Source organism: Myxocyprinus asiaticus, chromosome 2 (genome assembly GCF_019703515.2).
Source record: "Myxocyprinus asiaticus isolate MX2 ecotype Aquarium Trade chromosome 2, UBuf_Myxa_2, whole genome shotgun sequence".
Classification (NCBI taxonomy): Eukaryota; Metazoa; Chordata; class Actinopteri; order Cypriniformes; family Catostomidae; genus Myxocyprinus; species Myxocyprinus asiaticus.
The window spans coordinates 11,895,237-11,909,593 of NC_059345.1; the positions used below are offsets into that span (position 1 = coordinate 11,895,237).

The following is a 14,357-nucleotide window of genomic DNA, read 5'->3' on the forward strand; positions in this document are numbered from 1 at the left end:
TACACATCTGGGATGGCATGAGGGCGAACAAATGAGAATTTGCATTTTTGGGTGAACTATTTCTTTAAAGTTATCATTTTTGAACTATCAATTTAAAGGTATAGTTCACCCAAAAAAATGAAACATTTCTCATAATTTCCTCCCTCCTTTGTTTCTTGTACCGCAAAAGGAGATGCTAATCACCCATTCACTTTTTTTTTTTAATCTTTTTTCATACAATGAAAGTGAATGGTGACTGAGGCTAACACCTCCTTTTAGCGTTACACGGAAGTCAAACAGGTTTGTAACAAAAGGTTGATTAAAGGGCATAATTTTAATTTTGGAATGAACCATCCCTTTAAATTCCATTGTTGTGTTTAAATAACAGGATAGAATGAGAGAATTCAACAAAACTCCATAAAGCTCTTACAGAAGACGAACAGCTATCTGTGTCCATGTACAGCATTTAAATCCTTTTAGTATAATCACATGACTGTAATCCACCCATTTACTACAAAAGAATGTGAACTTAAGATCATGTGCACAGTAAATAATGTCTACAGTCCCTTAACTGAATGTCATAGTCTTTAAATGGGATTTTTATTTGATTTGATCCTTTTGATGTGTTTTACAATTATATACAATATACAGGCAGCACACAGTACATTTTCTTTCCAAGACACAATTAAACAGGTGAGTTGTTAAATTAGATTTTTCTGTGGGAGAGCTTCAAACATTATACACTGTGCAGTACTAGAAGGAAGATTAGAAAATGGTATCTTAAAAAGGGATGAAAACAGATGATGCATCTTAAAAGCCTTCGGTATGTACAGAAAAAGCCAAGAAAGCATCTTTAAGAACTGCAACAAAATACAAAGAAGCTAACAGAATGAAATAATTTTTCTCCATATACATAACATTGCTAAAAAATATTTCCCAAGCCCAAAGAACATCTCTTGATTTGGTCACCAGACTTCAGTGTGGCATAATGAATGCAATTGATGTAGATTAAAACTAAAATGAAGAGCAGCGAGAGAGCAGTAAACTCTGTAAGTAAAGATGCAAGTGTACAGACGCTATAAGGTTTTCCACCAAGGCGACTTGAGAGCTTTCAATGACTTGATGAAACAGTCCTCTTCAAAGCTGACAGAATGACAAAAAAAGACAATGTGAGCTATATATTTAGGTTAATGTTTCTAACTGGCTTCAAAAGCTGCAAGAAGAGACAGCCTGGGACACACTTGATATTTGACTTTTAAGACGGCCTCTGAATGAGAAAGAGAAATGATAGCAAAACAAAAAGGTCCTCTACTCTTCAGACATCATGTTTTCTTCCTGTAATGATGAAATGTAACTGCTTGTCTTACAGATGTCTGAGGGTCTTCTTTTAACCAGTTAGGACAAAAGGCACATTGCTTTAAATCAGGCAATAATTCTGTACTTCAAATCACTGCAGAAAAAACGAAACACCTTTAAAGTCAAACAAAATAATTAAAAAAAAGTGTCCATTCAGTGCATATAACTACATTCAGAAAGGCTTTAATTGTCATACGTCTATATTTACAGCATCTATGCTGACCATAACCATTTTATAACCTACCTGCAACAACTACATTGGTGGGCCTCTAGTTTAGTTAATTTAGTGAGAAATCAATTTTAAATTTAAATCACACTGTCCAGCTACTAATTTTAATAGGTTTCAATCCTTTAAGATGGAATAAGAATACTAATTTATTCTATATAACTTATTTCAATATTTAAAAACAATACAAGAACATACATTCTGAGATGAATAGAGTTAAACAAAATAACTAAATGTCAAATTAAGAAGTTTGGAGGGTGGAAAAGTGTCCAGTTTGGCAGATATAAAGCTACTGATGATTATATGATTGAGAACTCATCTAATTTGCATTCAAGTAATTGACAGGGTTCAACGCAAGTTAAGCTCAATTGACAGCATTTGTTGCATAATGTTGATTACCACAACATAAATTTTTACTTGTCCCTTCTTTTCTTTAAAAAAGCAAAAATCGAGGTTACAGTGAGGCACTTACGATGGAAGTGAATGGGGCCAACCTGTAAACATTAAAATACTCACTTTTTCAGTACAGACACAAGACATAAACAATGTGTGTGTAAAATGATTTTAGTGTGATAAAAATGAGTAATGCTTAGTAACCGTTTCTGTGTAAAGTTAAAGACAATTTTACAACTTCGCTGCCATGATGACGTAATGTTGTAAACCCTAAAACAATGATTTAATCAACCTAACAGCTCAAGGAATACATAAGTTTTAACAAAATAATTTAAATGTAAGTGCTTTTATATAATTATAAGCTTCACATGTCTGCCTTTAAACCATCCCAAAATTGGCCACATTCACTTCCATTATAAGTGCCTCAAAGTAACCTTGATTTCTGCTTTATTTTCCTCCACAGGAGGGACGAATCGAAATTATTTTTTGTACAACCCCAATTACGAAATGATGGACAGTATGAAAAATGCTAATAAAAACAAAAATGTAATTTGTAAATTATATTCCCCCCTTGCTATATTGAAAGCACTACAATTAAACATTATATGATGTTTACTCCGTGAATTTCATTGTTTATTTTTTTATGTACACTAATTTAAAATCAGATGATTGTAACACGCTCCAATAAAGTTGGGACAGTCGAGTGTTTACCACTGTGAAACATCACCATTTCTTCTAATAACACTTAAGCATTTGGGCACTGAAGACACAAGTTTAAGTTTAGAAAGTGGAATTTTCCCCCAATCATCCATTATGTAGGTCTTTAGCTGCACAATTGTACAGGGTCTTCGTTGCCGTATGGTGTGCTTCATAATGCACCACACATTCTCAATTGGAGACAGCTCAGGACTGCAGGCAGGCCAATCTAGCACCCACACTCTCTGCTTACACAGCCATGTACTTGAAATCCGGGCAGTATGTGGTTTGAAATTGTCCTGCTGGAAAATGCCGGGACGTACCTGGAAAAGACTGTGCTGGATGGCAGTATATATTGCTCCACAATTTGTACATATCTGTCTGCATTAATTGTGTTCTCACAAATGTGACACACCCCTGGCCCATACAGACACTGGCTATTGGACCTGACGCTAACAACAGCTTGGATGGCCCTTTTCCTCTTTGGCCCGGATAACACAATGGCTTTGTTTTTCAAAAACTTTTTGAAATGTGGACTCTTCAGAGCAAAAAACACAGTTCCACTGTTCTACTTTCCATTTAAGATGAGACCGAGCCCAGAAAAGTCGGCAGCACTTCTGGACAGTGTTGATGTATGGCTTCTGCTTTGCATAATAAAGTCTTAACTTGCATCTGTGCACGCAGCGGCGAGTGGTGTTGACTAACAAAGGTTTACTAAAGTAATCCAAAGCCCATGTTCATGATATCCATTACAGACGAATGCCGTTTTTTAAGACAGTGATGTCTGAGGGATCAGAGATGGTTTTCGTCTTGCCCTTTATGAACCAAGATTTGACCAGATTCCTTGAATCTTTTAACTATATTGTGCACTGTAGAGGGTGAAATGCCCAAAATCCTTCCAGTTTGACTCTGGGGAACATTGTTCTCAAAGTGTTGGATTATTTGCTGAAGCATCTGTTGGCAAATTGACAAGACCTGAACTATCCTTGCTCTTGAAGGACTAGGTTGTTTTTGGAGGCTCCTTATACAGTACACAGTTTTATGACACGATTGCCTCACCTGTTTAACATCTCCTGTTTCACATCGCCTTGTTATTTCAACTCATCAAATTGTTATTAGTCTTAAATTTCCCCTGTCTCAACTTTTTTGGAGCATGTTGCAATCATCTGATTTGAAATTACTCTACATTTAAAAAAAAAAAACTATGAAATTCACAAGGAAAAAAATCATAATGTGTAGTTGTAGTGCTTTCAATACAGCAAAGGGTGAATATTATTTACAAATCACTCCTTTTTGTCTTTATTAGCATTTTTCATACTATCCCAACTTTTTCGGAACTGGGGTTAGTAATCAACATTATGCCACAAATGCTGTTGATTGAGCTTAACTTGTATTGAACCTGGAATATTCATTTAACAGTGACAAACATCCTCTCAATCTACCGCAGTCGTTTCTCAACTGAATGTTGTTTCATTGTCACAACATGACATTTATAAGCAGTCCTGCCTAGAAGTAATAAAGCAAGGTATTAGCTGTATTAACCTGCCAGTTAATGATAGGTCATGTGATCAAGTCAAACATTTGATAGGCAATGAGCCAGATGATGTCATGTGAAATATGGTACAGCCACAACATAGCTTGTATCCGTAGCATTCATCTGGTATACTTTATTACAGGACATTAGATCAATAATGAGACAACCTTATAGGAAAATTAAGAAATGCCATGTACAATGATAATCTAAGGTGCCGTCACAACCCATTTTCCTCTTGATTCTGAAATGCTTAAGGTGCAAATGTTCAGACTTTGCAATTCATTGAAAGTTCAATAATTATTATTTTGTTTGCTTTTTAAAATACACCAAACCCATTAACAAGGTTAAAAATATGGAAAAAAATCAAACAAAAAGACAAATCAAACAAAGCAGCTCCTTTCTAGAGTGGCCATGAGTGACGTTTTCCATGTATGGACCCTGGGCAGCAGGGTGAGCCAGAGCGGGTGACTGTATGTGAGGGAGTACACTACAATAAGAGTGAGAGAGAGTGCACAACGCTAAGTGCAGGTGTGAGTATGAACATGTTGCACTAACCCGAAAGAAGAGAGACAGACAGTTGGGCAAAACAAGTTTAAAAGATATGTATTCAGATATTTGTGATTTTGCTTCATCATTGTCGCTGTAATCATCATCATCATTATCGTCTTCATACCATAAACTCTCGACAGTTTCAGGAAGATTCCACTGCTTCCCCTGCAACCCCAGGGCAGCAATCTGTGGTGATGTCACGGGGGATAATTTGGGAATGGGGAGGGGACATCTTTCCCATAGTTCCCTTGCTGGGGGTCTTTAAGATTGAGAGGGGGTAGCAAATCACTGCCAGGACTGAGGAGGAAAATTGTTGACCTCGGCCAGGTCTTGAATAGGAGAGCCTTTATGAGTGTACGTCAGCTTGATCCGCATTCGCAACTGTTGCTGTAATGAAAAAGCAAGTCAGGCACATGCAAAAACCTACATATGCAATACTATTAAAATAATGCTGCATTTATGTTATGTAGGAATTACTTTAATTACGAGATGACAGCTGAGAGATTCAACTCGGGAGCTGTTCACAAACTCTGAATCAAACATTATTTGTTTCTATGGCAACACTTATTACGCCAAAACAGGTCCATGTGCTGCTTTTTGTCGATTACAGCAATATATTTTATCACTAAAATTATTAATTAATCTCTCTATGCTCTTGTGACATTTTTAAGAGCAAAAAAATGCTCCAGGTACCACTGGCTATAATAAAATATTTCAAACAGGAAATTGTTGTGGCTGCTGCAATTTTGGCTCTTTTTAAATGACGTCTCAACTGTCAAGTCGAAGCTTTCCTAAAATTCAGAGCTTAACTTGTAATTACGAGTTCAAAAAAGACAGGAATGATTTTTCCAAGTTGGAAGCTCCTAATTATGGTAATTCGAACATGAAATGAACGCACCATTTAATTACTGAAGTCAGTGGAAAGTGACCTTTATTCTTCTACTATTAATTCAAGATTCATAATGGGTGCAATTGGCATCAACAAATTCCAAGCAAAAAAAAATCAAATCAGCTTGTTACGACCTCACCCAATTGATTTCAAACACAACTCAGACTTCTGAGGCTTTCAGAGTGGACTAAAGGCCCAGATATACTTCACACGAAATTAAAGAACGAACGGGTATGACATCATTTAGAACTAAATCTGTCCAAAAAGGTGTTTTTGCAGTTGTTTCGGTGGTTCGTAAAAGCTCGCCTGGGCGAACTTTTAGGAAAACTTCTAACCGGCTGCTAAACACCTTCTTGCTGCCATTGGTCCATGTCATCGGTAGGTGTGACCTGAAGCTCCACCTACTACTTTGTTTACATTTTGAGACAGTACTCAACATGAACACACCAGCATGCAAGACCATGCCATGAATTTGTTCACAATTTTTTGTTTAATTAGTCTACAAAAGGAATAAAATCTACTCAAATACTCTCAAATGCCCATTCACTCATGTGCCCACCTGCAGTGAACCATTCACACATCTGCCCAAAGTAAGATATGCCTCTATCAATATTCTTTTGTTTGTATTCTGAACATTAAAACTATTATACATCCATCTTTGAAGCAGTATTGGTGTCATCATAAATTACAATAACAGAGTGTAATCTGCGCATATTATGCCCGTGAATAGCGTGTTAGCGCATTAGCGTCATGAATTCAGTATCTAAACAAGAAATTAAAAAAATTCTACAGCAGATATATTATTTTAAAACATCCTTGAGTGGTTAAAACAACTTCTTTTACTGACTTCATGTGAATTCTACTCAAAGAATGAGGCATACAGTCATTGAGAACACATTTTTAAGGTTTTACATGTAGCGTCCTCATATTTAAATGCTCCTCTAAATGCCTCCCATAGCAGTGGGACAGGTGTCTGAATGTACACAAACAGTATACCTTTGTTCGGCTGTTTAGAACTTCTTTTTACCCCTGAAGGAAGAACGAAAAAGAACTTCTCCGGAAGTATATCAGGGCCTTAAGTCTCTTCACTGAAGATCATGGCCTACATGGTCAGCGCCCACAGTTATGTCTTACCTTCTGTGGGTTCAGAACCCTGATGACCTGTGTGACATTTCCCTGGTTGAGTGCTGGAACTACATTACTGCTGGGGGAAAGAAGCTGCAGCTGGAACGTCTGAAAACATATACAAGTGCATAAACATTTGGCTGGAAGAGAATAGATACAGTAACTATAATTACATCCACATCAATATTCTGATATTAATTGTAATGCAGACATATTCCAATTATGTATGTCATGTAAACACATTCAATTGCCATAACCCCATTAAACCAGGTTTCTAGAAATCAGAATAAGACAACTGGGATATGCCTGTATTATTTTGGAATAACAAAAACTAATAATAAAAAATAATTTTAATATAATAAAATTATATTTTACAAATATAAAATAATTGTTATATGTCTACACTGGTCTACAGTTTATATGCAACATGTTGTGATATTACGTGTTACTGTTAAAGACTAGTTTTGTCAATTGAATACATTTTTAAAATCGCGATTAAATCAATTTTTCATGGTTAATCACAATTCACAGTTTTTAAAGGGTGAAATTTTACTCTTTATATACTTTTCCAGTCAAAATGTATTTATTTCCTTCTTAGGAAAGAAAACAATATGTAAAAATAATGCTTTAACATTTTCAAACAAAGCCTTCCATAGTATAAAGATAGAAATGCACTAAAATAGCACCAAATTCAAGTAACATTACTCGTTTTCCAAAGTCTAAGTGTGAGTTTGACAAACTGAAAGGACTAGTCCCCACACAGGTTGCATATTCATTGCAATGGGCATTAAATCTCTTAAACTCTCATCCTCCACAATATTAATCAGCCGGCAGACTGTGGCTATCTGCTTCGTTTCAGCACTCGTGAAGCCGCATTCATGATTCGCGTCAGGGCGTCAACGCCAGCGTCAAGCGGCGCTTTTAACGCCACATGAAAAGCGCTTGCAAACAATGTCTCGTTCTACATGTTCGTGATAGTTAAGAATAGACATGCTTCTGTGGTAATGAAATTGTGCCTGACAGAGGCTGCAAAGTACTTTGTACAACAAATAGTGTTATGAGGTCCTTTCTCCATCATCTGATTACTAAAATGGCTGTTGTGGGTGTGTTTGTGGTGTTTAAGCATCAGTGAAATGATTCTAGGTGGACACGTCGCAAGATTTCCGCCCTTTTTCGACCAGTGTATATGCTGGTTTATTCTTTATTAACGGTAAATGCATTCATCGGTATTAAGAAAAATTTACGCGTTAAACTTTACTTAATCGCATGCGTTAATGCGCTAACTTTGACATCTCTATTAAAGACATGAATGTGCAGAAATATTAAAATGTGTCATGCAAAGTACAATAAATGGCAAGAGTGAGCATCTGTCAATGTTTCCTGAAGAAAACAGCAGAGAAAGAACAGCATTTCTTGGATTATTCGGAATAAGGCAATTGCTAGAATTTTCAAACAGCTGTCGCATGTAAACCTTTTTTCTTTTCTTTCTTTTTTTTATTAAAAAGATTGAACCACAATATAGTCCTTAATTAGAAAATAAGATGCATGTAAACATGGTCAATTTGACAAGCAGAAAAGGAAAGTGTGAAAACAAGCTAAATTTCAAATGGCTAACTGCTAAGTTGTTAACTAACCCAGATTCCCTGTGAACAGTACTAGAGTGAACTAAACAAACCTTTGGTACTGCAGCCTGGAACACAAAGTCTGTCATGTCAGCCTCAGTGGAATTGGTGGCATGGATGGTGATTACTGCAATATTGGGATTGGGGTTGGACCTCTCAAAAGTGAATTCTATTTTCAGGCCATTTTTGTTGTACGCTGTCATTGGAGGAATGCCTGCAAAGAGAAAATATAATAATGGCACTGTCCCATTTTGCTGAGTTTGTTGCTCTGGCAGAACCATTATGATGAAACATCATGTAATCTCACCCGCTACAATGTCATTGAAGAGGGGCTGCGAGGTGAGACCGTCCAAAAGGAAAGCAGACTGGGACATGGGCACAGAGGGAGCAGCAGGAGTGGGGGTTGGAGTGCCTAAGGAGTGAGAAGGAACAGAATGGTGTAAGGAGTGTTTAAAGGGTTAATTCACCCAAAAATAAAAATTTTGTCAATTCCTCACCCTCACATAGTTCCTAACCCATTGAACTCTTTCTTCCATGGAATACAAATGTAGTTTAACAGAATGTAAACGCTGCTCTGCTGAAAGTGTAATAATACAATAAAAGCACTATAAAAGTAATCTATAGCTTTGTGTGAGGAACAGACCGAAATTTTAAGTCGTTATTCTTCCCCCTCCTGCACACCTTTCAAATCTCAATTGTGAATATGTTTATTCAAATGCACCAGATTTGAAGTCAATGACGCCAAACTCCTTTTGTTAGTCTCAAGACATGCCATCCACGTGTCTCGCAAATGATCATGACGACAGCAAGTTTGAACACGTGGAAGTGCGAATGAGATTTCAGAACTATTGTGGAGGGGAAGATTTATAGTGAACAACTTACATTTTGGTTCCCTCTCACTTTCATTGTATGGAAAAAGAGCAGGGTGAACATTCTGCTAAACATCTACTTTAATGTTCTATAAAATAAGAAAAAGAAAGTCATGTGGGTTTGGAACAACACATTAGTGAGTAAATGAAATCAGCATTTTAAATTTAGTGTGAACTATTCCTTAAAGTATCAATGAGGACTCAATAAAGCCTATCAGTGCTCTACACACTGAAACACAGAAAGGGCAGGATGATACAAGCTCTGCTGGGTGAATGGAAATCTACAAGGATGCAAATTACTACACAGCAGCAGAGGTTTCGAGCAGCGCTCATGCTGACCTGTCAGTGAGAGGTCTCCAAGCAGGTCAAGCAGTTCTCCTCCAGCTGAAGCAGGCTTTGTGGGAACAGTTGTTTGGATAACAGGTACCACGTCATTACCTCCAAGCAAGTCTAATAAATCATTTGCCTGTAAAACAGGAAACAAGCCATCAACATAAATCTGTAACCATAGCTAAATACCCCTCTTATCTGCTCAACCATACAATAGAGATTTTTTCATTAACATTGCATTACTCAGCGGACTCACCTGACTGGTTGGTTGAGTGATGTTGGGCGGATGTTTTGTGTCCAGTATGTTTGATTCTGTTTCTCCATTGGTCTGCACAATCTCTGCTGGACCGTTAGTGGCTGTTTTTTCCATGACAGGCATTCGCTCTAGTAATGCAGGTCTTAATAGGGGAAGAGAAAAGGTAAGAACAGGGAACTGAAAAGGGTTATAAAGATTAGAAACAACATGAAAATGGAACCTTTTTACTTTAATACACAATCCTGGTGAGGGATCTAAGGACCTGACTTTCTTAAAAGCAACATGTGCGTATTTCGTTTGTTTGCTTGTGATTTAATTTCACGGCAGCTTCCATGGCTACTTTCACGGTGAAAACCAGGTTAAAATAAAAGGTATAGCGATTAAAAAAACCTATATAAGGGTTTTGAAACCTCAAACCAAATCTGTTTCAGCCAAATAAAGGAATTAAAACTCACCACAATCCAATAAAACCTGCTTTTATTGGAGTCAGTGGAATCCGTCCATAATAAGGAATATTCATCTGAGAGTAAAAACTTGTGTGAGCCTGGTTTGGCCTATTCGGCATTGGGTATAAATGATCCCAGTGATTACTGAAGTGGAAAATGTGTCTTTTTCCAACAGAGAGATTTTTTGTAGTTTATTTTTAATACATTGATGTCTGCGTTATCTAAGAGGTGACTGAGGGTATGGCCTGTGCCAGGATGTGCTTGTTTCTTTATATTCATTTTTAGATATTCTTTTTTTAATAACTACTTTTCATTTTATTTTGTCTTGCTTTGTTTTGCAATATTGCTGTTTAACCTTATGTTGTGTACTGTATTGTCTTCAGAAGTTAGAAACAAGGGCTTGTCTCAATTCGAGGTCTTCAAGATCATAAGACACTTAAGAACACTGAGAGACGCAACTACGGTTATTCAATATACTCTGCTCATTTCTTATCAATTTGTCTAATGCCAGCTGCTCTTCCCCTGCATTTGCCTTTCGGCTGGTAGAGTCAACCTGACAAAGTGATATTCAATATCAGACAAAATCTGACAGAGCGAGCGAGAGACATCTGGCTAACAATAAACTGGATCTAAACATGGATCCAATACTAGTGTTCATTCTGGTATGTGTTGCTCACTTTCCACTCAATTAGTCCTGCCCTAAGTTTTTCCTCATTAAATATAGTGTCTCACTCAGAAATGTTAAATTACGGGTTGTGAACGGCATTTCAGGTTGAGATAAACTAAAGCCCAAAGTATATTTCGGTCAGACGCAAACACTGAGCATCTGCGTACAGGAAGTGTGACGTAAATCTCGTCATCAGCAGAGTGCAAGCACTGAACGCACGCAGCCCGATTTTTCTAACCGCGCATCTTTAAACGCACAGAATGCGCATGGAGTTATTTGCACTAATTAGTGGGTCCACAAGGTGGCAATACTTACATTTTAAGCCACTGCTGTCACGAAGAAGCACTAGAAGACGATGTAATTGTCGCTAAACATCAGGAGATGAAGGTAAAAACAACAACGGATGTTCAAGTCAAAAGCGCGAGTGTGAGGAATTCTGGAGATTCCTGCATTTGTATAATTCGAGTCTGAAGGGATATAAAGACATCTAAACTCCTAAAGAGAACGTATGGTGTCTCACAGCAGTCGTAGTACGCACGTGCCAACCGCCTGTGTATGCATGCACAGTTATTAGTAGTATAAACTGACAGGCTCACGTTCGATTGTACACAGACGCTAAGCGTTTGCATCAAAATAGAAGTATACCGTAATACAGAAGTGACGGGCTGCTGCCATTACGCGTCACAAATACAAGTCTGGAACAGTAGCTGAGCTTTTACCTCATGTGATCATATTTTCTGAAAAGTGCATTGTATTCCACAGCTCTCTGCTGCAGCTCCACGTCTATGCTGCTGCCATATATTGACACCACCTTTTTAATTCGACTGTAGGTAAGGACACAAGGAAAGAAATGTAAGATCAAATTTCAAGAAAATTTGCCTTCATGCTTGTATAAAAACAGACAGAACACATATCCTTACTTCACACCGCTGAAACGGGTGGACAGCTTCATGATAGCAGTCAGGGAGTAACCTCTCGTTACAGGAGTGGACAAGTTAGATACAAGAAGACCCTCCAAAACATCCAAGACCTCATCTTCTGAAACCTGTAAAGAGAGGAAGGAATAAGCAAGGTAGATTCATTCTGCCTCGAAAGTGCATGTAAGGATCTTCGGGAGCATGTACCTGAATAGGTTCCTCTTCTTCACACTGGCCTGAGACTAACAGGTCTCCGTACTCTCCTATGCACCAGGATGCCACCTGTACTAATGGTTGCTATAGGAAGAGGGGAAAAAACAAAGATCAGACTCTTCTGTAAGATTACTGGCTTAATCTGCAGTGAAGAAACCTCACGTGAGGGCGTTAAGATTGTTCTGACCTGAGAGATGTCATCCAGGAGGGCTTTGTAGAGTCTCTGTACAGTGTAGGCATGCATCTCTACACTGTTTGTAATTAGCTGAATCAGATTTGGCACCGAGTCATCCCGGACATAACTCCCAGCCTACAAAAGCAGATACATCAAAAGAGGTCATTCAGAAGGGCATTTTAGCTGACCAAATGATGCACAGAACCCAGATACATTATTGTTATGACTAAGATTTAAACAAGCTGTTGCTGGAGATAATAGGATCATTCTTCATAGTCTATAGATAGGTCACACAAAGTCATCAGCCTGTTCTACAGGGGCAGGCCTTTAGAGTTCTAAATATCTGCTTTTACACTATCGGGCTAGTGCAAGCCAGGGCTATAAACTGGTCATCCGGGGCTAATAGCTTCAGACCTCAAGCCACAAGATCAAAAACGATCTGCCTTCCCACCATCGGGCCAATAGCTCCGCAGCATGTCCCTAAAACCAGCCCTTAATATGCTGCCCTGGTGCCAACGTCACACACTCCACCCATTTCACAAGCTAGAAGGAAACTCGAGTTTTTAAAAAAAATGTCCCAAACCTGTACCGTTGTGCGCTGTACACAAAACTTGGCAAGTTCGGTGACAATTTACTTAATCACGTCTTCTTTTCAGCAGATGCTGTCAATTTGACGTTGCACATTTTCATCAGCCCAACTATTCAGAAGAGCCCAGATTTTGTCTACTGACCAGTACTGACGATTCCCCATTCTCCGTTAATCTATTGAGGTAAGCTGGTAGCTAAATATGAAAAATTGGGAAACGAGTATCTTGGTGCTAACCCTCTGACCTGAATCAGCAAAACTCCGCCTTTGACACTGACCACGCCTCAATCACCAGTTGGCCTTCTTTGGCCCAAGGATAATCAGCAGAGATAGCCCTGAAGAGGCACGATGAAGTGAAACCCCAGAAGTGACAGTTGGAACCTAACTGGCCCTGGCATGCACTAGCATGCCCTCATTTAACCCAATAGTGGAAACGTGGCTAATGATCATGATTGATACAGTTTAACATTTGAAAATGATAAGAGGAAATACAAATAAACTACAGTGAGAAATAATTAAAGACATTTACCGTTGTCAAAACCCTCATAATGGTGTCTATATGCCATCTTTTGGATGGGGCATACCTGCAATATAGACAAGCATCAGTTAAATCTGAAGGCCAGTAGTCCAAAGCATTTGTTTTCAAGTTTCAAGTGCATTTGTTACCAAGCCCTTTAAACACTCCTAAAACTCTTTGTTGCTGTCAGATATAAAAGTGTCAACAGAATCAGGTTCTGCCGATGGATCACTCATTTTATCATCAAACAGCTGAGGCACTCTACAATTCACAAAAAAAAAAAAAAAAAAAAAAATACTTTTTGATTTTTGGTTTTGATCTTCCCCACTTAACTAGGCTATTGCAACACTTGAAGCACTTTAAAAGTAGACTTTTAACGAGATACAGCAAAACAACTGCTGCAAATCTAACAGCAGCCTTTCCATATGGAAATACTTGGTTCTACCCCTCATATTTTCTGTGCAACTCTGTGAGGCAATTCACAATAAACAAAGCCTTACTTCTCAGCAGCCAGAAAGATCCCTGATGCACAATCAGCTTTGAACTCAGGGTCACAGGAGTCCAGGAAATACAGCAGCTCTTTCATCATGCCCCGGATGTTGTTGCCATTGACCAGGGCAAAGCTCAGCTCCATTGCACGCCTGGGGAAGGACACGAGGATTGCGAAAGTGTTGGTACCAGCATTAATCTCCTTATTCAATGCATTTATCCTCAGTATAGATAAAAAATCCATACTGCCAGCTCATAATTTACCTCTTAATGGACACATCAAGGTCTTTCAAGCAGTCCACAATAGTGCTTCGATGTCTCTGCACAGCATTGTGGTCTGTCTGAACCGTCTTCAGTAGAGATGTCAACGCCACATATCTGAAGGGGGAAAGAGTAATAATGTCAAGGCCATGTAATTTTCATTATCAATCCTAGTCTTAAGAGCGCATGAAATAAGCCATGCAATTCTATGGTAAAGCTGCTGTCAGAAACAATGAGATCATCATTTGTAACACTCAGTCGA

General features: G+C 38.2%; 1 protein-coding gene across 2 annotated transcripts in view; it reads right to left on the bottom strand.

Moving 5' to 3' along the window:
* Positions 1–560: 560 nt before the first annotated feature.
* LOC127415664 (AP-1 complex subunit gamma-1-like) overlaps positions 561–14,357 on the bottom strand; it is a 48,288-nt gene continuing 34,491 nt past the window's right edge. For both annotated transcript variants that reach the window (XM_051654473.1, XM_051654482.1), the window contains exons 11-23: positions 14,099–14,212; positions 13,846–13,986; positions 13,358–13,412; positions 12,255–12,377; positions 12,062–12,151; positions 11,858–11,982; positions 11,657–11,761; positions 9,825–9,966; positions 9,578–9,704; positions 8,677–8,781; positions 8,423–8,583; positions 6,757–6,855; positions 561–5,120 (exon numbers count right to left, since the gene is read on the bottom strand). In XM_051654473.1, the coding sequence (XP_051510433.1) occupies positions 5,019–5,120; positions 6,757–6,855; positions 8,423–8,583; positions 8,677–8,781; positions 9,578–9,704; positions 9,825–9,966; positions 11,657–11,761; positions 11,858–11,982; positions 12,062–12,151; positions 12,255–12,377; positions 13,358–13,412; positions 13,846–13,986; positions 14,099–14,212 (1,489 nt within the window). In that variant the 3' untranslated portion in view covers positions 561–5,018. The remainder of the gene's footprint in view (positions 5,121–6,756; positions 6,856–8,422; positions 8,584–8,676; positions 8,782–9,577; positions 9,705–9,824; positions 9,967–11,656; positions 11,762–11,857; positions 11,983–12,061; positions 12,152–12,254; positions 12,378–13,357; positions 13,413–13,845; positions 13,987–14,098; positions 14,213–14,357) is intronic.